General features: G+C 39.9%; 1 protein-coding gene across 4 annotated transcripts in view; it reads left to right on the top strand.

Annotated features, from left to right (window-relative positions):
* Positions 1-25,143, top strand: part of cacna1da (calcium voltage-gated channel subunit alpha1 Da) — a 141,335-nt gene continuing 116,192 nt past the window's right edge. For all 4 annotated transcript variants that reach the window (XM_088338220.1, XM_088338218.1, XM_088338217.1 and 1 more), the window contains exons 1-3: positions 1-259; positions 6,553-7,003; positions 7,261-7,366. In XM_088338220.1, the coding sequence (XP_088194346.1) occupies positions 6,699-7,003; positions 7,261-7,366 (411 nt within the window). In that variant the 5' untranslated portion in view covers positions 1-259; positions 6,553-6,698. The remainder of the gene's footprint in view (positions 260-6,552; positions 7,004-7,260; positions 7,367-25,143) is intronic.

Genomic DNA, 25,143 nt, shown 5'->3' with positions numbered 1-25,143 from the left:
GAGCGCTATAGACGAGCAGCACACGCAGCCAGTGGACGAGGATGCTCGGTTCGGTTGGTGGTATCTCTCGCCACTAGCACCATGAGAGAGCTTTATTAGTGCTCCTCGATCAGACTCTCCGGATCCCTCCCGTGTCCTGCTTCTTACCTTTGGAGCCGATGAATTTCAAAGCGTTGTTCGAGAGGACACAAGCAGCGTTCTCAAGCGCCGAAACAGCGATACCGAGCGGCTAAAGTCTCCTGTTAACCCAGAAAAAAAGGTCCGGTGAGCCTTTCCCCCCCTCTTATATGAATTTAGCTATTTTAGCATAGCACCGGTTTTATGATTCCTTACGCATGGACGTGATGCGGGAGTGTGTGTGTGTGTCTATCTTTTTCACCACTAAAAGAGGCCAATTTTCTTTTGATGAAAGCGCGTGGACGAGAATGAGCTTCACGACCATGTCATCAACGATCAATCCATTTAGTGGCAGTTGCTATTTATCCACACACTCAGGTTGTCTGCGATCATGTCATGTGGAGTCCGCATTATTCACGTCCAGCGCGTGTGTTTATGCAAAACATATTAACAGAGGTTGTTATTTTCCCCCTCAAGATTTGTCCTACCTTGTCATGCTTCAAGGATAAACGTGAGGCTGCTTTACCCTATATCGACGGTGTCAGTGCATTGTACTGTACTACGGTATTGTTTTAGGTTAGAACCTTCTTTTTTGTGCCTGTTTCTCACAAAGAATGATGGTGTGACGCTCAATGTGAGTTGTGTAATTTGACAAGACAATATGGATCTCATGTGGTTGCTCGCTCTACTGTTATGTAGATTGAACAAGGAGAGCATCGTTGCAATGTGACCTTTTTCCTTTCCCTGCTCTGCTTTTGGTTCCTGCTTACGATTCAAGGATTTGGTAAAACAAGTGAGGAGACCAATAGATGCTAAAAGCTGGGCCATGGTGATATTTGATTTTGTTTGAAGGTATGATCTTTAGTGGTGTTTCCATACAGCACATGTGTCAAAGTCAAGGCCAGCGGGCCACATACAGGTTTTCTACAGCCCCTGTGATGAATTTGAGATGAAATATGTAAAACTCATGGCCTAAGAGTGTTTCGACCAAAATCTGAGTTTATAATTTAATAGACACTTCAAATAAGGAGAGAGACATCAATAGATATTGGCTGGGCAAGGAGAACAGGAGATGACCCAAACCTCTGATAAGAAATTCTGAATAAAGCCATTTCCCTGAGCTTTTTTTATATCAAATATCCTAGGTAACAAAATCAGATCAACCCTTAAGAGTGTGAAAATCAACGAACGGCAACATGACTGTCTGACTTTCAGATTGGGGTAAACGGTGCATAATAGTCAATATTTTTCCAATATAACAATTTGTGCTATTAATATAATGTATCTCTGTTTTTATTATGTAAATACAAGGTTGTAGTTATTGCGTTTGGTTAAATGGGCTAACTAAGTCAACTACAAAAACATCTGCTTTGTAAAGGGGCACTGAGTAATTTACTTAAAGGCTTGGGTTTGAAAATAATTGATCATTTATTTAAAGACACCGATAATGTCAATGTTTTGTCGTGCAAGTCAAAAAATCAATTTTTTTAGAAAACCGAAATGACCCATGACTGGTGAGCTACTTTAACAACTGATCCCGCGGGCTACTCAAGGGTTCTTAGTGGGCTACATGGTGTGGTTTGGCACCACCTTGGTGACCCCTGATACAGAAGCTATTGAAAAGAAGAGCTTGAACAGAAACTGGAATGGACTGCTTGTCTACGAACAATAAGCTTTTCAATGAAATCTCATAAAATACAATACTTTTTTTTTGGCCTGGTATTGCCTTGATATCTTACACTCTGATGATGTTTTTCCTCTGATCTGATTTTTTTTATTTACTTTGTGGTTTTCAAACTGTACATTTGTTGGTGAGTGAGGCATTTTTATTAAATAATTGTCTTTTTAATGAATAAATAAAAGGCCTGTCAAGACAATAAATCCAATTAACATGGGTGCTTCTAGAGCTCTTGGAGACCATAGGTGAGATGGATCATGTTAGCTCCTCTCCCAAAAAATCAAACAAAAATAGATCAGCAAAAATTTTTTCAAGTAATGGATATCTCAACTGAAACAAATTCATTCATTTCAAAATCAAATCATCGATGCGGGTTCGTGTTTTAAGAAGGAACCTTTATTTTTTGTTACAGGGACTTAAAATGAACAATAATCTGCTAATGGAACCTGTAATAGCGTGAAAACAAAGCATTCAGATTAATATGTTTGTGTAATTTGGTTTGCACTGTGATTAGTTTATAAGTAGACACTCAAAATAAGGGGAGAAGACATCAATGGATTTTAACTTGCAAGAAGACCAGGGTTGGACTGTACAAACCCTCAGATAAGAAATTACAACCTATTCTAAAAGGTCCCCCCTGAGCCCTTTCTGTTTATTAAATCTCCTGAATTAAAAATAGGAAATCAGCCCTAAGGGGTGAGGGCAATAAAAGTACAGTAACATGATTAGCCAATAGTGACAATGATGTAAACAGCACCCTGGTCATCCTGGAAGGGGGATTGCCACTTGTGAGGCCCCTTCTCGAGGTTTCTTATTTTCCTCGTGCTGTGGTTTTGAGTTGGTTTCAAATCAGGGGATGGTGTCATTGTAACCTGTGCAGTCCTTTGAGACATCTTTTGATTGATGGCTACTAATAAATATGACTTAACATAATAGTCAAAATAATGAACAACAGTGAAAAATGTCAGTCAAAAAAAAAGCGAGCCAAAGTAATAATCAATTAGTGCAATAATAGTCAAAATAACCAACAACTCAGGCATCCTCAGCAAACTTCTTTGCAGGTTTCCGATAATAAAAAGAGAATGACAAACATTAAATGATTTACTTAACACATGGCCAACCAACCTGTTTTTATATCCTCTTGGGGTTGCTTGCTTTCTTGTGAAAATGACGACACAGTTGCCCGGGGCTCTTGTAATGAAGATTCACATATTTTCTGAAGCTGAGGTATTGATTTGTGATGTGAAGTATTCTAATTCTGGATCATTAAAATGAGTAGGAGTGCAGATAAAAATAGGTCTAACCATACTTTTTCTTCAATACTGGGGCGGGAGTGGCTTAGGAGGTAGAGCGATCATCTTGGGATCAAGAGATCCTAGTTCGAATCCCGGCTTACATGTCGAAGTGTCCTTGGGTAAGACACTGAACCCCTAATGCCCCCAATAAGCAGGTTAGCCTTACATGGCTGCACGGCCGCTATTGGGAAATGTGAAGCACACTGTTAAGCGCTTTGGGAAGTCTTGACTTGAAAAGCGCTATATAAATGCAGATCATTTCAATACTTAGTCTCATCTGGGTCACATGTAAATCACGACCTATTCCAGCTGGGTTTGGGCAAAAACTATACAATGAACACGTCTCTCATTTTTCAGGACAGTTGCATGTTTTCAAATAGGAAGTAGTTATACAAAATACATCTAAAATTTGAAACAACAGAAGATGATAAATTAAATTCGTCAGCAGACGTCATACCCACTTGATCACATTCTTGCTCCCCAAAAATCCAAACAAAAATCTGGGCGTTCCCCGAGTGCATTAAAAGCTTAGTTATTTATGTGTTGATCCCACACAAGATAATTAATGAATCGTCTTCCTAAAGTCTGTCTCTCCTATGACTGCCCGGCTAACCAAGTTTTCTGAGGGAAACTATGCTAGAATGTAAACAAAATGACGTTGAGATTGCCCCAAAAATGTATCAAAATCCATATTGTCCTGTGCTAAATCTATGTGAATATCCTATGACCAAATGATACAAAATCACAGTTCATGATTCACAGATTCCTTAACCCCCTCTCTCAACATTTTCTGGGGTATTCATAAAATTATTTACACTATAGATCTACATATTACTCTGCTAATGATACCTGAGAAATTGTTAGCTTAGTTTTAGTTTGTATTACCTTTAATATTAACTTTGATAGTAACTTCAGATGCTTTATTGAAGTGGTTTCCCAAAAATGTGCTGTGGCATGCTAGTAGGCATCTAGCCCCAAAATCTACTAGTGATCTCAAGAGCCAATAGAGCCGCAGGTTTGAGAGCGTTCTCCATTCGGGCCCCGGTGCTGTGGAATGCTATGCCTACTGTGATTTGATTTGCAACCTCAGTGAAACTGTTTAAATCTAGGCTTAAAACACACTTCTATTCTATAACTTATGAATGACCTATATTTCACATTGACACCGTTTGTGTATTATTTGTTATAGCAACATCCGTTGCAGCCTGGTCATTCTGTAAGGGGGATTACCTCATGTGCGGTCCCTTCTCAAGGTTTCTTCCAATACCTCATGTTGAAATTTTGAGGTTTTCCTTGCCCTCATGTAAGTTTTAGATCAGGGGATGGTGTAATAATAGTCTGCAGTTTGCAATAATATGTAGTCTCTGCAGCCCTTTGAGACTCCTTATGATAAAGGGCTATACACATAAACATGACTTGACTTGACTTAACTAGCTAAAATAGCTTTGTTAGCTGCCATTTGCTATTTCAGACAATACTGCTAATGTTGCTGATTCTGCCTCTTCATGGTGCAAAATTATCTGCTGAGCGCCTGCTACGGATAAAAAAATTGGATTACTTATTTTGTTTCAAGATGACATTTTAGCAAATAATGATAATACTAATAATAACCTACTCATAAATAACTTGTTAATCTGAAATATTTTTTCTGTCTTTTAACCATATACATTAACATATAGTTTTTAACCGCCCCCCACCGCCAAACCCTGAAAAATGTTTTTTTCCTGAACTAAGGCCACATTGTCTGTCTTGACAATTTAAGTGGTAAAGGGACATTGTGTATAATTTAGCTCCTCCTATTGGTTAAACTGCACTTCATTTATAAAAAAACAACAACATTGATGTGAAAAATAAGCAAAAATACATTAACTTATAAACATTTTTTTAAATACTGGTAGGTCTAAAAATGTGTTCATATTTTACAAAATATTAGGGTAAAATTGAGGGAGCTGACATGATTTTCCGTTATCTTGCCCCTAAGAGTATTCACAAAATACAAAAAAAATTGTCAAAGGCTGGGCCAAAAAGAAGCGGTTTGGTGACTTTAAATGTCTGTAGTTTGGACTCCTTCTTGTACTTTGCAGCACTCATTTTTCGGTTGCACTGAACGAGTGCTTCTCAACTATTTTCTGTCGTGCTTTCCCCTAGGAAGAAGAAAACATTTCACACCCCCCAAGGTCCCACTCCTACCCTTAACGCGCGACTAAATGCTTTACTTTATCTATAAAATTGTACACCTATGCATAAAACTTTATTAACTTATAAGAGAATACAAAAAATTAGACACTTATAAAAAATGCTTCATCAACTGTAAAATGAAATAATTCAAATTCATCTTAATTTTAAATTCAAAGTTAGTTATTTTATTTTTGCAGCAGTTAAATCATAAATCATATCTAAAGTTTTATCTTTTTATCTCTATTGTTTTTATCTTGGTCTCTCCCACTCGCTCCTCTCATCCATCATCTTTTTTTAAATGATTGTCATGGTTATCGCCTGAGAAACCGCTACACTTTGCGTCCACACCTGTTGCGTGCGGAGCACGCATGTACGGTGCTAGTGAAAACAATGCTTGACGTGCACTTTGGTAAAGAGAGTGCCACTGCCCCCTAGAATAGTAAAGGTGCAACTGCACTTTGGCATAGGGCACACTATTAATACCATTCCATATAACAATTTAAAATGTATTAATTCATGCATTCATTTGAGAGGTAAGATCTTAGGCCCAGACCTGAACCGGTCCCTAACTCTGAGCATAAAATGTCACTCATTAAGCTGGGCAGGGCCGGGCTTCTCTCTCTCGCCGTTATTTTGTTTTGTTGTTTGTTTTTTGTTTTTTCTTGGTGCAGGAACTGCGCATCATGCACTTACTTTACTCGAGGAATTATTCGAATTACTCCTTTTGTTTCTACTAGAGTGATATTATTCTGAAGTAACTGTACTTTTACGTGACTCCGGCGCTGCACCTCACCACCGTGCGTACTTCTGCGCCAAAGTGCATTTCGGGGCAAAAGTGTGCACTTCGGTGCTGCACTTAGGGGCCGTGCGTACTCCGGCGCCGAGGTGCACACTTGATTAGAGCCGGAAGTAAACCTGAAGCTGCACATCAGCGCTGCATTTTGGCGCCGCACGTACTCCAGCCAAAGTGTGAGCTTTGGCGCCTAAATGCACGCTTCGAGTTTACTTTGTGCCCGGTTCCTCAATTAAAGTTCATCGTTCGCGTTTGGGGTGGTTCAGGCTTTTATACCCAAGGGTCGGTTCGGTTGGGCCGGATTTTTAAAACTCGATTTTAACTCCAATTCATTTTAACATCACATGTCGTATATTTTCTGAAATATGAAAACATAACTGCACATCCACCACTCTGAAACCTTGGAGAAATCAAAGCACTGAGATCATTATTATTGTCATTTTTATTAGTTTAGAAATAATTGACACTGAGCTTTCTTTTCTTTTTTTCAGAGGCAAACTATGCCAGCAGCACCAAAGTCATTCCTCCTGGTGATTTGCCAGTGCGTTGGTCAGACTCTTCTGCCCCCGACTAGCGTCGCGGTTCACGCTGGCAGATCCATGTCACTGGATGCCACGCACAGAGCTACACCTGCAATATGAGCGCTAACGGGCCTTCCCCAGACCCTGCCCCTGAAGCCCCTCCAACATCCATACCTGCCCCGGCCGCCGCCCCGGCACCTGCACCAACCCCTGCCCCAGCCGCTCCGCCTGCTCCGCCAGCCCAGCCCGCCCCGTCAACCTCGACTATACCAGTGGGCGCCTTAGCCCAGAAGAAACGGCAGCAGTATGCCAAAAGCAAGAAACAGGGCAGTAACGCCAACAGCAGGCCACCAAGAGCTCTGTTCTGCCTCAACCTCAACAATCCGATACGTAGGGCCTGTATCAGCCTGGTCGAGTGGAAGTATCCTTTACTGCTTGATTGGGTGAATGTTTGACCCTTAAACTGTACACTCAATTGAGAAGTTAGGGCCTAAAATAAATCCAAACCAACCCAATCCAGACCCCCGGGTATATAAGCTGTAAAATGTAAACGGTATATTTGTTGTTGTTACTAACGTGTAAAGGTTGGGTAGGTATGATATTTAGCTTAAAATGTTTGTTTGTGGGGTTTTTTTTCACAAGATGATGCCATGTATATTTCCTTAACTTTTTTTCCAGGCCATTTGATATTTTTATTCTAATTGCTATATTTGCCAACTGTATGGCCTTAGCTGTCTATGTCCCTTTTCCTGAAGATGATTCCAACTCCACAAATCACGACCTGGTGAGTAGTTCGTATTAATTATTAACTCATTGTAGAGGTAAGATCGGGCCAGAAATATCCAGCACGACCCAGCCCGCGGTTATAAAAGCCTGAACTAGCCCAAGCCTGACCGGTTAACTTAATTGAGCACGAAGTAACAATCATGTACAGTAAACAGTGCATAATAGTCACAATAGCATACTTCAGCGCTGTGCAGCGCCAAAGTGTGTTACCCAACTAAAAGTAATATTACTCAGGTAGAAGTAAAGAGTAGTCATTCAAATAATTACTTGAGTAAAAGTCAGTTTGCCGAAAGGCGTGCATTAGGGCTGCACGATTTTGGGAAAAAACCTATTTGCGATTTTTAAGACCAGTCGTGTATTGCTATTTCGATGCAATTTTCGATTATAAGAGAAAGGCGCAATTTTTGTGCTTTTTGGGGGGGTGAGTATATAATCCTCCTGTTGTCTTCTGTTCAAAGTTACCTGCCACTGTGAAAAATCCCCTGGAATGATATTTTATTTAACTTTAAATGTTTCTTTCCTACATCTGTTCCAACAGTAGAAACGTAAGCTGTATATATAAAAAAAATAAAATACAAAAATGGTCCTTAAAAACAAGACAACACGAGGGTCAATCATATGTCATGCTTTATATAGAAAACAGCGCCCTCTTCTAGGGGTGCTGTGTTATAGTTTTTCTCTGTTCAAACAAGGCTCAAACCGCAAAGTGTTGAGGTAACACAATCGCACTACATCACATCACAATACCGATTAGATTTCGTGCATGCTGTTAAAAAAACGTTGAGAAAGAAGCTAAAGGCTTCTCCCATCCATTCTCCAACGTTCGCTCTCTGGACAATAAACTGGACCATTTAACAACTGGAAGTGGCATCGAACCGCGAGATGACGAACTGCTGCGCTAAAATTCTGATGAAGACATGGTTAATCTTATCTATCCCGGCTGACGTTCAAAGAAACTGTGCGGGTCAGATGTATCGACATTTCGTTCTGTATACACGTGTATACGAATGACAATAAAGTAAATCTGAATCTGAATCTTAGCTCGACTTACTGATAGACATTTTATGCCCGGTTCAGGTCGGGTTCGGGCCCAGGCCAGAGATCTTACCTCTAACTCATTTTGGATAATTCCTAATCACGTGATCTGTATCTGGGAAACCTGAGTAGTGGTGGCCGTGCTGGATGGGTACATACACATTTATACATTAGTAGACCTTTATGTTTACATCAGGGGTCTCAAACTCAATTTATTTGGGGGTATCCGGAGCTAGGGTCTGGGTGAGGTTGGGCCAAATAGGGTTTTCCACAATGAAGTTTGAGAGAAGGTGCCCAGTCTGTGTTGTCATCATATTACAAGGCTGATGGTTTGCCTGTTCAAGAAAAGTTCAATGGGAGTTTAAGGTTGTATAATTTCAATATGTAAATAATCCTGGTTTTGAATTATGTGGAGAGAATCGGAGAAAAGTACAAGTCGTTGGTAGGTAGTCTCAGTAGGAGGCCAACTGCTGTTAATGTCATAGCTGGCTCGAGGTTGTAAAACGCATATCTGCCCTTAAAAGTCAAGTTACCTGTTCACCCAGGAAGACAGTCAATAGGAAAGGCAGACGCTGCCCTACTTGCGAAGTTCCAGACGATCGTTCGTAAGTTGAAACTGTTCGTAATTTGCTTCAGTGCTGTATTTTTTATGTTTATGGTTTATATAAGTATGTTTAAGACTTGCATAAGTAACCTGTATTGTTATGTATTGAAAAATAAACCTTTAATAAAATAATATGCTCTATAAAGATAAATAAAGTGAAGTTTAACTTACTTTTGGAAGATGGGCTTTAAGTTAGGCGACTTCCTCCTCCATGGTAAAAAGTGGCTGAAAAAAAGCGGTCCAACCATTTTCTCAATAGCATCAAGCTTTCATATTCCCCTTTATTTCCAATGAACCGGCTCGCCTCTTCTTAATACTTGACACCAACCATATTGAATGGATGCACGAGATATTAAACAATAAAAATGTCAAAGTTCTTAGCGCGCTGGAGATACAGTATATAATGTTTACACACGAACTAGGGAGAGGAAGCCAGATTTCTTCTTCGGGGGGGATGCTGGGTGACCTCTCACTGTGCCACATGCCGATAGCGGCGGAAAGAAGCACTACAGTAATGTCCTGTACCCAGAAAAGTTGCATACAATATAAAATCTAACTTACAGCAATGTCCGGATATTTTGGGACATCCTGAAAAAATGTTCGTATGTACCGTAACTTGAATGTTCGAAAGCAGGGGAGCGTCTGTACGACCAAGTTTTCCTATTATTCATTCCAAAATGACCGTGTGTTCCTGATCAGCTACCGTTTACGAAATGTTCAGAACAGACTCTTACATACGGATACGATTTGGGTGTTTTTCTGCTCTATTAAGCCCGGATAACCATTTTTTTCGCCTCCTCATCGACAATTACTTGATTATCTCGCACTGAGAGTCAACGATAGCAGGGAGCCAAAGAAAATGTTGCTGTATACGTTTGAAGAGCCAACAGTTTAGACCAGGGGTCTCAAACCTTTTTGAAGCCGAGAGCTATTATTGTTACTTATTAGCACAAAGGGCACCCACTTTGATATGCATTTGTAAAATAAAAAGGTATCATGTCATTACTATGTTGTTACGATGTCATTACTATGTTATTACCAGGTTAATTATTGGTAGTAGGGTGTTGAGTTTTGGCGGTGATAGACCCATGTGGGGGAGGCAGCATCAGGTGTTATCAATTGTGTCAGACCATAACAAAGGGTTAAATAGACTTGGTTAGCCACTTACTAGAAAACAATGACCTAGCGCTGATGAGCTATTTTCAGAAAAGGCCTGTGGGTACCTCACGTGTCCTTGGGGGCACCACGCTGGAGACCCCTGGTTTTGAGTCCAAACCGCGTCTGTTGAACCCATCTAATATGGCCGACTTTCTACCTACCTATACGAAGTGACGTCACACAAAAACAATTTCATTCACTGTCAGTGACATCTTTAGCCATCCATGGCAAGATGACATATCAATTAGTACATTAACTCGGAAAATAGACTAAGAAAAGATTTCCTCCAGGAGAATATTTGGCTTCATTTTCCTGTTGTCATTTTCAATATTCCCGCATACTCTGTGATGTGTGGTGTTTCGAGTTCCGAAGCGTGAGAAAGAGAACAATCACCTAGCTTAGTTTAGCTTGCAGCAGCTTACTCAGTTCACTGATGGCGATTTGTCACGCTACGTTCACCTTTGGAGAAGTGCGGGCAGGCTATTCACACACAACCTACCTGCTGCGTGACTCACATTTTGTCAGCATGCTGATGCCACTTTTAATACTCTTGAAAAGGGGTAGAACACAACTACAAAGCGATCCTCTTAATTCCGCTTTTTTGTGTTCCTGTGTCCGAGCTTTGGTCTCCTAAGCTTAGCGACTGAACATGATCGCACCCAACAAACATTCACAACACGCTTTTTACACTAGCACAATTTAGTTGTAGTGTTCAGTGATGCATAAGAGGCTTATATGGGCTGTGTGCAGACATTTGGAATGTTCTTAGATGGAGGCTACCTGCCAGCTGTTATGGAGCCGTGCCTACTGAGAAAAGATCAACTACGGCTTTGGTGCGCTTAGGTTAAGCAAGGTGTGCTGCTTTCCTCCCTTACAACTCCCACTGGTTGACCTCGGTGTGTTTGTTCACACTATGGTGTTGCATTAGGATAACGTGGGCCATCAAGGGCATTACCAAATGCATATAGTGTAATGTACAGTGTAGGGATCAACAAATATGAGTTTTTCAGGGTCGATCCTATTCTTAATATTAAGAAGAAGCCAAAAACAGATATTTGGAGTTGACATTCATTTGCTGTAAAAGCTTAAGAATTGGCGTAATAATTTTTTATTGATGCAGAAAGAAACAAAGAACCTATGTTATAAAATTCAATGAAACTTGAATTTCTCTGAAACATTTTACAGTAAATACATCAAAATTTCAACACAAATAAAATGACTAATCTTTTACTTAGGCCAAAAACTAAAAAATAGGCTTTGCAGCAACTCATATAAAGATATATAAAACTTAAATATCTCTTTTGAAATTTTTACATTAAATACATTACAATTTAGACACATTATTTTAGGTTGAAGGTTTTGGCATGGCGTTTGCTTTTAATCGACAAATAATCATTAACATTAATTTCTGATATCTGAAAACATGAATGAATGAATGGTCTTATTGTCATTATACAAGTATAATGGGAATCAAATGTTTAAAAATATATATATAAATGATATGTAACAAATATGTTCATATTTACAGTGGCAGTTGTACACAACATTATGCACATTAACACTGGAGATGGGCCAAACCAGTAACTAAATTATCTCTTCTTTTTTCTTTTTTTTACAACGGTACTGCTTTACAATACAGGGATTGATTTAAACCCCCTTTAAGTTTTTTTCCATAGATAAAAATACAAAATAATAAATAGATTACTCTAATACAGTATTGTAATAATCCTTTTTTGAACCTTAAATTGAACCATTCAATTCCACCAATTTTACTTGCAAAATATTACATGACAGTGATTGTCTTAAATGAACATCTTAGGCGATTGACATTTTTCCGTTTGGCTCATGTGAACATACTCCATTCATCTTGTGAACATATTATAAGCTGACAAGTGTAAATACCAACAGACCCAACTGTCATTCTTATAAATCTTCACATCAAGACAAAATTAAATGTAAAATTTAAATATTCTGCCAGTACTATTTAGCCAACAGTGAAAACATGCCACCACCATATATATCCATCCATACATCCATTATCTGCACCGCTTATCCCCAGCAGGGTTGCGGGGGTGGTGGAGCCCAGCCCAGCTATCTTCGGGCAGTGGGCAGGGGACACCCTGAACTGGTTGCCAGCCAGTCGCAGGGCACACAGAGACAGACAACTCACTCGCTCATTCACACCTAGGGATAATTTGAACCGGCCAATCAACCTGACGTGCATGTTTTTAAATAATAATAATAATAATTTCCTTTGTATTGTCATTCTTTGTAACAATGTACACAGAACGAAATGTCGATACACCTGACCCGTTGTAGCGAGTCGATGCAGCCGCAGCCAGAGGGCGCCGCCATTATACCAATTAGGTATGTCTCGGTCGAGGAAACCGGAGTGCCCGGGGGAAACCTATGCAAGCACGGGGAAAACATGCAAGCTCCACACAATAAGGTTCGCGACCTTAGAACTGTGCCACACATGCACTAACCACTCAGTTGCTATGGTGCCCTTTATATATATATATATATATATATATATATATATATATATATATATATATATGCCCCGCGACCCTACTGAGGATAAGCGGTGCAGCTAATGAGATGATATATATATATATATATATATATATATATATATATATATATATATATATATATATATATATATATATATATATATATATACATGGCAGCAGTGGTTAGCGCGTGTGCGGCACAGTTCTGAGGTCATGGGTTCAAATCCAGCTCCCAACCTTCCTGTGCGGAGTTTGCATATTCCCCCCGTGTGTGCGTGGGTTTCCTCTCCGGTTTCCCCCCACATTCCAAAAACATCCATGTCAGGTTAATTGACCAGCCCAAATTGTCCCTAGGTGTGAATGAGCGTGCAAATTGTCTGTCCCTGTGTGCCCTGCGACTGGCTAGCAATTCACGGTGTCCCCTGCCCACTGCCCGAAGATGGCTGGGATGGGCTCCAGCACCCCCGCGACCCTACTGAGGATAAGCGGTGACAATAATGGATGGATGGATATATATATATATATATATATATATATATATACATATATACACACACATAAAAAATACTGTGTATAATCCCCTTGCTAGTGTTTTTTTTTCTCATTGAAAAAACAAAATCATTTGCAAGTGCTTTAAATATTTTGGTGTGCCAGCAAACAAATGCTTAAATTTAAAAATAAGTTGAGCACATTCTTTAAAAAAGTCGTCGCTGTTGCTTGTTAGACATCAATACAGTAATTCATTAAAATGTAGCCAGTTTTTATTTCTTTTGTTTTGCAAATCCCCCCCATTTGCAATTTTGCTCAGCGTCTTTTTAAACACACTTTTAGTACTGACTTGCCGATTTCAGCCGAGTTTCAGTGCTTGCTTGCACAGGATTTTATTGTAATTCTGCAGTGTCAACACTGAAGCGCATAGTAAACGAGGGATAATGCAGCAGACGCTGAACAGCGAGAGCAGGTGCGACGGTGAGGTTAGATGTTCTGCTCTGCAGACTCGCAGGTGGACTGAGGCGTGCTCTGAAACCTGGAGGGAGCAGGTGGGAAGCCCGATGAGCAAGACTCGGTCCGATCACATTACATGACAGACAAAATGTGGTGTAATGTAACTTTGCATTAGTATAGAATTGTTGACATACCACTTATATTTCATTCGCTACCATTAATGGTTTTATACGTCATCATTCATTACTTATAATATGACACAATGGCACACCCAAAAATCCCAAAATGGACAGAAATCGAACGTGCGCTGTACACTCCAGTGCGCCTCATGTGTTGAAAACATTGCAAATGCATATTGGCGATTTATCTTATTTTTGTAATTATTGATCAGTTGAGATTTATCACTGACAACAATTGCATAACAATTGTGGGAATTTAAACTGGAATGCGACCACGCCACAAGAGACATCGATGACATTGGAAAATGCAACAAGTCGTATCTCATCATCACACTATTTTTAGTCATGGTACAGATACAAATGTTAGAGGAATGAGAATATAGATTGTTATTAAAAATTGGAAACAATTTGTTTTACTTTTTCTTAGCTCAAACTAAGCATTGTACGTAACAAACATTGTGGAAACCGGGCGGCCATGCAGTTCATATATCTTTCAAGATGACCAAAATACTTCCCACAATGCCTGTCTTTTCAATATAATAATATAATGCTGTATTTCAGTGGACCGGTTCCATCCAATTGTAACATATTTCTATTGATTCCGATTGTGATATATTTCAAGTGATTAATCAATGCACAAGTATGGTACTTATACGGTACTTATTTCTTTTGAGTGCACACTAGCCCGTACTGTATGTTCAATTATATGTGGCTTATCGACCCTTTGTACGTGACGTCACGTTGCTTTTCCAGAATGACATCCTTGCTGGAATGTAGAAACTCACTATGGGCCAGCCCTTGAATTAGGATTTAAGTTGAAACACATATTAATAACGACGCGGATGAATATAACCACCACTTTTTACGTTGGTGATTTATTGCTGTGCGAGTGCTAACTAGCTACGTCAGCGTCTTACCGTTGCCATTTCTTACTACGTAAATGGGCTGCTTTCATTGTAATTAGCCAAGGGTTAAAAACAGTGATCCTTCGAACATCACATGTAATGAAGAACTGTTATGTGCTTTACCATGAAGCTTACTACGCCTAAATTAACTGTCAAATTATCAACGAATGAAACAAGAAACAAACGTTAAGAAGATGAAACGCCATTTTGCCAAAGTAAATTTTTTCAAAATGCTCAAGAGTGATTTATATACAAGGTGCAAATGCCCGTGCTTTACTGTTCTAGTACATTCCCCAAAAATTTAGATACAAATTTCTTTTAGTAACTTCGGTGCCAGGAGGTGCATTTGTCAGCAAAATTAAGCACAGTAACGCGTACCGGCTACGAAGAACTGATACGATCAAAGCCGTGACGACTGGCGGACTGAAAGAGCAAGTCAGAGGGATACATCGCTTTGGTGGCACGATGAAGTCAAGGGAAACTATTCCTTCTCAGAAAGATGCAGTAGAAAGCAGAGCAGGTGTCCGTTGACATATAGAATGGAAAAACGTTATGATGTAAATTTGGAACTGGAGATCTCAAGTCAAGCGGTGCAATTCGTGTGAATATTGGCTCCCCCTGCAACCCCTTCCTCCCCCACAACCCCCGCAGTCAAGGCGGCAAGCAGACTCAGTGAGGGATTTCGCGAGATCGGCTCTGTGTCGGTGTGCGAAACGTCTGTTGTTTTTTTGTTACTGTTGTTATTTTTTTTATTGAATTGCCAAATGGATTGAATCTTGGCTGCCTGGAACGTTCCTCAATTGTGCGGAAATCATTCATTGTTGTTTTTTTTCCGATCTTTTTTCTAAATTACATATTTTTAAATTATGAAAAATAATATCTCCATCCATCCATCTTCTGCACTGCTTATCCTCACTAGGGTGGCACGGGGTGCTGGAGTTTATCCCAGCCATCTCCTGGCAGCGGGCAGGGAACACCCAGAACTGGTTGCCAGCCAGTCATAGGGCACACAGAGACAAACAACTTACTTGCTCATTCACACCTAGGGACAATTTGGACCGGCCACTTAACCTGACATGCGTGTTTTTGGAATGTGGGAGTAAACTGCAGTGCCTGGAGGAAGAACCCACGCAGGCATGGGGAGAACATGCAAACTCCGCATCGGCGGGCTGAGGTAGCTGGAATTGAACCCTGGACCTCCACACCGTGGGGCTGCGCGCTAACAACCCAACTGCCATACCACTAAAACAATATATATAACACCAAAAGCCCAGGTCATATTACCAATATAGAAAAAAAACGTCATTAATATTGTTCATCATTTTTCATGGTTAATAAAGAAAAATGGAATAAAATATAAAAAGCTACAGATTTTTTTGCAGTGTGTTTGTGAAACAACATTACTTGAATTAATTATTTCTACAATTTTTTTTAAATCTATCATGAAGTAATCACTTTAAAGTATGTTTTTCTTTGAATGTGTTTGAATATCTTAAATACTCACGTTATCTATCATGAAATCAGTTACGTAAGAATACAGAAATGAACCTATTGTCCTATACATTTCCATAAGAGCTTTATTTACATCTCAGGGTTGTTTCATTGTCTGTGTACTATGCTGCTGAGCTGCTGCAAAGTATCTCCTTTCTTGTTAGCTCGACCTGGTTAAATGTAGCAGCTCTTTAAAAATAGACTGTAGCCTCCTCTGGTAGAACACAGGGCAAAAGAAAGGGGTCTCGTGAAAACCAGTAGGCACACTTGAGAAGCAAAACGAAAGAAATGACAGCCAAATACACATCTGCATAAAAATGATAACTTTCTTCATTGCCGTCTGCCCTTTGATTCACTCAGTTAATCCTCTGTATTGTAAGGAAAACACACAAGCAATTTCTTATGACTGTGTTTGAGCATATTTTCCTCACTGTTAGGTGACCGGATTATAAGGTGCTCCCCCAGAAATATTTTTGGGGGTTATATATTTTTATACATATTGAACTATAAAGCGCATGAAATTGGAGACTATGGAAAAGGCTAGGAAGAGCTACTGTGTTTATTCGTGTATAACCATTTGGCTCTTCATACACTTGCGATATACACTGGACATCAAAATTAGAGGACAGTTTACAAACAATTGAATTATTCAGGAAAATATGCCATCTTCACTGCTCAACAGTTTAAGGACAATTTATTGTGTCTAGAGCATGCTACTACAATATTTTTCACAAAATGGATAAGGCATTTTAACAGAAAAACTAAATTTTGCCAAATCCAAAACTAGAGAACACTTTCACTCCTACTTATGGCGCTAATCTAGCACATGGTGCTAATTTCCTTGATTATCTGCAAATTTGACCGGCATCCATTCAGTGTCACTGACTTTGTGAAATGATGGGCCATTCTAAAGTGACTGTAAGCCTCCGGCAGCAGGTTGTCTGGATGAAAACGAAAGGGATGACCCTATTAGCCATAGCAAGACAAGTTGATCATTCAAAATCTGTGATGCTTGAAGAGCATGTTGTGTAGGCAGAGGAGAACTGGTCCAGAGTTCACTTCAGTGATGAAAACAAATTTAATTAGTTTGGGTCCGATGGGAAGCGGTATGTTCAGCGAGAAAGACTAAACCCATAGTGTGCAAAAGCAGTCAGTGAAAGGTAAAGGAGGAAAGTATGGGGCATGTTTTCTGCAACAGGAGTAGGGCCTCTTGTACAGCTACATGGCCGAGTGAATTTAAATGTGTATTAGAACCTTCTTCAACAGCATAGGTTCCTTACTTGAGTTCATCGCCCAATCAGCCTGCTGTCTTGATGCAGGACAATGCTCCATGTCACACAGCAAATCAGGTATAGAATTTCCTTGAAGGTGAAAACATTGAATTAATGGACTGCCCGGAGTCCTGATCTCAACCCAATAGAGAAAAGTGCTTGAACTGTAGGTAAAGTGCCTATAAATGCCTGAAATTGTTGCCTTGTTTCTTGGCAGTTAGATCATGAAAAATAAAACAAGTATGCCTAAAAATGATGTTGATGCGCCTTAATTCACATTAAAAATAAACTTCGTAGGAATTGAATTTTCCTTCATGACAGTTTGACGTCATCGAGTGCTGTCAGCAAAAAAAAGAACAAAAAAGTTTGATCACATAGACCAAGCAGAGACTGACGGGACCGGACCAGATCGGAGGCAGGAAAGGAGAACTCATTCGCGTTAACGATCAGATACTTTTATTAAGGAAATAAAAGTTGTCCAACACTCAGGGACAAAACAAAACAAAAACAGGCTTACAGGCAAACAGGAACTCAGACTAGGAATACTCACAAAACAGGCTTTTACTCAGAACGGGCAAACACAGGTTTCCTCTAGTCAAACAAAACAGATTAATACAGAACAGAAAACGCAATGAACCAGCAACCGTCAAAACCCACAACCCGCCCTTAAAACGCACACACGCAAATTAGAAAATCTTCTACAGCCGGTGCCCAGGGGGCGGGGCCAGCCGGTCGCCACGGGGACCATGCTGGACATGACAGAGACAACAGCAAACACTAATGAAATGGAGCACACAAACTCATTTTCCCTTTCTATGTCCCATTCAGTGAATGATAGCTGCTGGTTTAATATTTGGTTTAGGAACTATCCAATTTTCTGGTTCTTTCTTCTACAGGCAGCACTCAATGTCCTCAACCAACCGAGATATTGATTGATTCACATTGAACTTTCTTTAATGGCACTGGAGAAATTGGAAAATTGGCTTTGAAAGTCCTTAATTAGTGCTTGAAATTGGCTGAGAGAAGGTAAAGAAATAGTTGAGAGAAGGTAAAGAAATAGTTGTCAACGCTCTCACCATTCCTCTTAGGTCACATCTGACTTTATCTGAGACTCAACACCGCAGGCAATATCTGACCAAGGTAGCCGAGCCAAACAATGACCTTTTCATGCCGAATGTGATTCATGCGTCTCATCTTTTGGAAGGCAGCGGCATGCTGCCAGCTCATTGCATCTGGTTTCTTGGAGTCTTTGCCGTATCGCTGATATTGCATAACTACGGAGCTGCGGAGCTGTTTATTTTACTGAGGACAAAAAGGACGAAAGCATAGAGAATGAAAAACAAGAGATATCCTCCTTTGCGTCTCAGACATGAGCGAGGCATCTTCAAGTGTTTGCAATTTGGTTTACGTTCCAGACAGCGATGGTCATTAAGTCATTTTTACGGAGACAGTGTTCGGTTTAATAGCTCAGTTTTCAAGCGTAGTAGTTCTGTTGGCACAGATCACGAGGTGGTAAATAAAAATGTCAGTTTTTAATTGCTCACACTTGAAAATGACAGTATAATTTGCTTCTTTGATTTTGCTATTACAGTAATAAGCTTTTTAAATACTATTAATACTATAAATCAATACAGTGAAACCTCTAATCCACAATCTGCTTCAAATTTGGTTGTAATTAAAGTGTGTTTTGAAGGGCTCGGTAGGGAGGACAAACCCCCAAATTTTCACAAATAATGTGCAAATACCATTAAAATAAAATGTGGGCTGAGAAATCGGGGTAACCGTGAACCTTTGATTACAGTATATGCAGATACCAAACATTTGCATATCACAAAAAATTTATTAAAAAAAATATACAAATTAAATTTTCCCATTTATATTTAGATTATAAATGTTCTTGAAACCTCCTTAAAAATGTACAAAATTAAATTAAGTATACATTACAACATTTGCAAAAATCTCATCTCCTTCTGTAGGTTTAATAGCGCTCTACTTCCTTTTTTGGGTATTTTCATCAAATCTAGGGGTGTTGCCTACATGTATGCACCACATTGCCCTCTAAAGCCATCAATGCCTACGACATACTTGGCATGGCCGAGTGCAGATACTTGGTATTGGTAGAAGTTATCGTAGTTGTGACGGTGGCTGATAGCAATAGCATCTGCCCTCAAGTGTCCATTTAACAATTATTAAGAAAAATTTGAGGAAGAAAAAATTGCTATTAGTTAAATCCATTTAATACCTAAACGGAACGGCACAGTGAATGACTAGTTAGCACATCTGCCTCACAGTTCAGGCAAAAGTCCTGGGTTCAATTTCCAAATGCAGGTTTCCCAAAGTAGAGTTTGCATCTGTGCTTAAGTAGCTTTTCTCCCGGTACTCCGGATTCCTGTATCATAAACATGCATGGCGTGCCAATTGTCGTTTTGAAATTGTGTTTGAGGTACACATTTCAGTTAAAAATATCAGCCATTATTTTGCACGGATAAAGGGAATTTTAAATACTATTGGTATTTGGGGTTGAGTTTCGATATCAGTGGTATTGAGAATCCCTACGTACTGTACTTGCAGTGCCTACAGAATAGAACTATTTGTGTGCAGGACTTTCTCATGTCAATAATTGTTCTTACATGTTTAAAATATTTCTTTTATTTTTTTATTTTTTTCATTATAAATGTTTTTTATTTATTTAAATTTTTGTAAGCTGCGGATTTTTCCTGTGTGTCCTTTAGTTTCTCTCTGCTCTGTCGATTGTTAATCAAAGCTGTTGATTTTCAACTCTTGTAACCTTGTATTTGATGACCAGTGGAAAAATAAATAAATAAATAAATGTCAATCAATCAATCAATAAAATTGAAAAATATTTTAACAAAAGTCCAGTGACATATCTACAGTAGAATATGGCATATATGATACAAAATGAACAAGTGGTTTTCAGAATATCTACATACGAAACAAGCATTCCTGTGCCTCAATGACAACCGACCACCAAGAGGCATCCTCCACATCACTCATGCTCTTGTCACAAGTGATTAGAGTCACAACAGAATGCAGTTCTTACAAGTATTTCTGAGGACTCAGGTGGCTGCATTTTTCAAAGTAAAGTCAATTTTGAAATGATAAAAACTACAGTTACTATTGATAACCTCCTGACCAGCATTGTCCTATAGTTTAGAGGGTTATGTCCATGCAAAAGTTGCATTAGCTGACAAAATTGACAAAAAACTACTGTCTTTATTCATGTACAATGCACATTTTTTATACCCAACAAATAACTCAAAGTTTCGGTGCGCTTTGTACACGAGGTTTTACCGTAATTGAAAAACTGTCACGACCAGCACAAAGGGTAGACCCAATCGCGTAACGTTTCCCACAAGTTTATTGAGATATAGAGGAACGGCAGCGCCCGCGATCCGGTCCTCGCTGGACGCGGGAAGCAAGCCACTCACGCAATCGGATCGTGATCCGAATACCGTAGCGGGAGATGGCGGTGTCAAGGACAGAAAAACAGGTCGATAGCCGGGACAGGAGAGCAAAAACGTGGTCGGGATCAAACACGGGTCGGAGCCGGATTGGTGGAAAAACGGGTGCAAAAACGGGACAGTCGGGAGTCAGGGTCAAAATGATTGCCTTGTAACAACAGAGGTTGGCAGACGGACTGACAACAGGCGAGTGAAAGAACTGGGCTTAAGAAGGACGGGGAACCAATTAGGTAGCCCGCAGCGGCTGGGGCCAACTAGCGGGCACAGGTGAAACTAATCAGTCATCATGACGAAAACATTGTTTGTTACAGGATTTAAACCTGGATTGTGGCAGTAATAGTGCTGAACTCTAATCACTAGCCACAGGTTATCTAAATGACATATGAAAAGGCAGTGGGTTTTATCTCATTATAACACAGTGCCAAGAAGTGAATGTTAATTTCGTTTTGCATTTCACATGTTACAACAGAGGAGGGTAACCTATCGCTCTTTTAAAGAGTACAAATGACTTGTACAAAATTTTGCTGTAGTGTCCCAATTAGGATATACATTATTTATAACGGCTTTATTCTTAAGACTGCTATTAACACACTATATTTAGGATTATTCTTTGTAATTTAAAATCATTGTAATTGTTACTGACGTTGTCAGTGGGCCGTGGCCGCGAGATCACTGTCAGACATTAAACCAGTCCGCGATACAGAAAATGTCCAGTGGTTCGATATCGGTTCGCTCACCGCCAGGAGTCAGGTTCGATTCCTGTTGCATCCAAGTGCAAAATTTGAGCTGAAAAAAAGTGAATTTGTACACCGATTTGTAATTTAAAAAAAGGGGGTTGTCTTGTACATGAGTGCGCGTTATACACAAATAAATACCGAAATCAGCCCTACATAATGTTTTTTTTTTTTTTTTTTAAATAATCGTGCAAAAAAATACTTTTTCTGTTTTCATAGCCTTTTAATGTCTGTGTTTGCCCTTGAAAACATTACACGTTATGGGTCTCTAGCTGTTCGGGCCTCCGACGACATGTGTTTCCAAATGAGAGGTGTTATGTTGGCGGGGCGTCGTGTTACACAAACGTTTGTGTGTGTGCTGAGGAACGGGGGGGTTTTGGCTCCTTCATGGATGGTGCGAGCGGCAGCGTCTGCAGACTCCCGTAGAGATGAACGCTTCAGCTATGTGTTTAGTCACTTAACGGAGCTGCTCATTTATTCCTCGCACTAGCACTGTCCCCGTTAGTTATCTTGAAAGCGCTCCATTCTCTCTTTGTTTGTGTGTGCATGCATGTTTGTGTGTAGATGGATTGAGGAGAGAGAGTAAAAGCTAAAGCGGGTGCAATTGGAGTTGGAGCGGCACAGCTTTTGTAGAGATGCTGAGCGTCAGTGCAGCCTGTATGCAGAGACTACGTCAGAAAGGCCCTCTTAAAAGGGAACAGCTGACTCTTGAAACATTCTCAATTTAGCTTAGCAGAGACAGCAAAAAGATTATTGGAGCGTGTTTCATTTTTCAATATATCTTCCGATGTCTCGTGTCTTGCGACTGAAATATTTAATGATCAACTCATGGTAACCTTTGTAAAATACATGGCCATATGTAATATTTTTACTTTTATTGCAAAGCAGTAGGAGTGTTTCAATAAACATATTAGCACTGCCATCATTATGTACCTGATGCAATGTTCATGCAATGTTTGCATTGCGTCGTCTGCTACAAGCCACGTGAGCTCCTCTTTTCACGATGCTTTTAATGTATGTTTACGTTTTGTAGCGTCATCAATTTGTTAGCTTCTTTTGAATATCTCTTCTGGGGCCGAGGTTTTGGCTTGATTCCTAACCACTTCTCCATTTTCTTGTGTTCTCTGTGCGTCTACTTTGGAAAATTATATGCAAATGCATGACATTAGAACGCTCGGGAAAGTCCGGAAGCACAAAGTTTTTCGATTCGGCTGCAGAGTATGCAAATTGCCAAACAAACCGAAATTCTGAAATGTCCAAACCGAAGATTTCCAAATCGGAATAATACAAACGTTTGTTTGGGAAAAAAAATCTTTCTTTTTTTTCTTTTTTTTTTCTCGAAAAATTTGTCGGCCACCTGGGCGGAGACGTTTTGTAAGTTGTATGCCCGACGTAAAAGATGCACGCCCCGGGCATCCAGGCAGACGTCATTTCAGACACTGATATTAGCCTGATATAAGTAAAAAGAATAATCATATTTTACCATTGTACATCCAAAATTATCAATATTATTACAATTATTCAGACCACACTCTTGTTGCCTCTTGTTTCCAGTTGTTATTTTATCCCCCTGGCCTCAGTTGTTTGCTGCTGATATTGTATTGGATCAGTCTCACATGTAATTTTGGATACAATGATAAAATCACATTGCAGAAATCATGCACATTGGAACAATTTTCACAGTCATTTTAGTCTTTATAGTAGATATAAATTCAATTAGATGTCCATTCTCATTTTGTACTACAGTGGGACCTCTCTACTTCGCGGTTCGACGTTGGCGGATTCAGAGCTTCGCGGTCTGTAATGGTAAAAAAAAAAAAAAAAAAAGATTTAAAAGAAAAACTTTTTTTTTTTGAAGGGGCGTCGCTACTTTGCAGATTTTCACTTTTTGCGGGAAACCCCCTCGGCCGACGACCCTAGCACGGCGCGCCGTTCTCGTTTCCCGGCGCGCGGTTTTGGTGCGGCTTCCGCTTCACCGCCCCCCTAAACCCACAGGTCCCTCCTACCCCGCGGCCGCCCGTCCGTCGCACGGAGCCATTGAGGGCCGTGTAGCGCCATGTAGAGCCATCGCGGCCCGAGCGGGAGACGCCGGGCGCCGGTGTTGTGCCCAAATCCGACTCCCGTACAAAATCCTTCCCCCCTCGCGTGAACGCGCATTCTGCTGCGCTTCCGAGAGGCTGGCCTCCGCGCGGAGCGCTCGACTTGCTCGGCTTGTCGCGGTGTCGTGCGTATTGCGCCCGAAAGTACCCGCACCGCGGGTCAGGGGCTCGCTCGCGAATAATAAGGATAAGCGGTGCAGATAATGAGATGAGATTTTTTTTTTTTTTTTTTTTTTTGGGAAGTGGCGTTGCTACTTCGCAGATTTTCACTTTTTGCGAGTGGTTTTGCTCCCCATTAACCGGGTCTAAAAAAAAAAAAAATTTTTTTTTTTTTTTTTTTAAGGTGCGCCGCTACTTCGCGGATTTTCACTTATTGCAAGTGGTTTTGGTCCCCATTAACCGCGATAACCTAGGTCTTACTGTATTCATTGTGTGTCGTGTGGTGAGTTTCAAACATCGAGGGTTTTCTTTTAAAAAAAAAATTATACATAAATGTTATGTTTTTTTACAATCAGTATCTTTTTTTGAGGGAAATTTTGCATAGCTACTTGGTTGTAGCGTCACTATTGGCTTCTGCAGTGAAATTCGTATAAGTACATGCTGTGGCAGAAAAGTATGAAGTTTTTTAAAACATAGGTCTTCCTTTTTGGATTAGATGTTTGGTAATGTGTTTGACTTTTAACTCAACAATAAATTTGGATCCCTTAACCACTACGTTTGTTGAGGCACCATTTCCTGTGGTGTGTCTTGGGCAATTACCAGCTTGGTGGCGCCCATCCCTCTTTAGGCCAACAATTAGTACCGATTACTAAATCCTGAGGTACAACTGTTCTGAATGTTTAAGACTAGCAAGGTTTGAAAGAGTAGACCCTAACAAGGCTAATCATTTTATATTTATACAATCACAACTTATTGTCTTCTATTGGCAGTCCATGTAAAATGTAAAAATAAGTATGCCTTAAATATTTGTTGACTAAAGAACCAAACATTGATTCGACGTATTAAAGTTTGCACGTTGAATATTTAGTTACAGTATTTACTCACTTATAAGCCAAATTTAGAACTATATAATAGAATACCGTATTTTTCGCACTATAAGGCACACCTAAAAGCCTTTATTTTTTTCAAAAGCTGACCATGCGCCTTATAATACAGTGCGCCTTATATATGGATCAATATTAAGTCGCAAATTCTTGCAACTAAGGCAAGCAGCCGCCGACTAGATTTTCCCCCGAAGGCGAAGTAGTCCGCGGTGTATACTATATACCAGCGTTTCATTTCCTAACCAATGTGTCAATCATCATTTGAATCAGTCACTATTGGCTAAAGTTATTCGGAGCTAAAGGGGACAGATCC

The sequence above is a fragment of the Urocampus carinirostris genome, chromosome 6, assembly GCF_059441175.1.
Source record: "Urocampus carinirostris isolate Australia breed hairy pipefish chromosome 6, RoL_Ucar_1.0, whole genome shotgun sequence".
Classification (NCBI taxonomy): domain Eukaryota; kingdom Metazoa; phylum Chordata; class Actinopteri; order Syngnathiformes; family Syngnathidae; genus Urocampus; species Urocampus carinirostris.
This window is presented reverse-complemented; position numbering and strand designations above follow the sequence as displayed.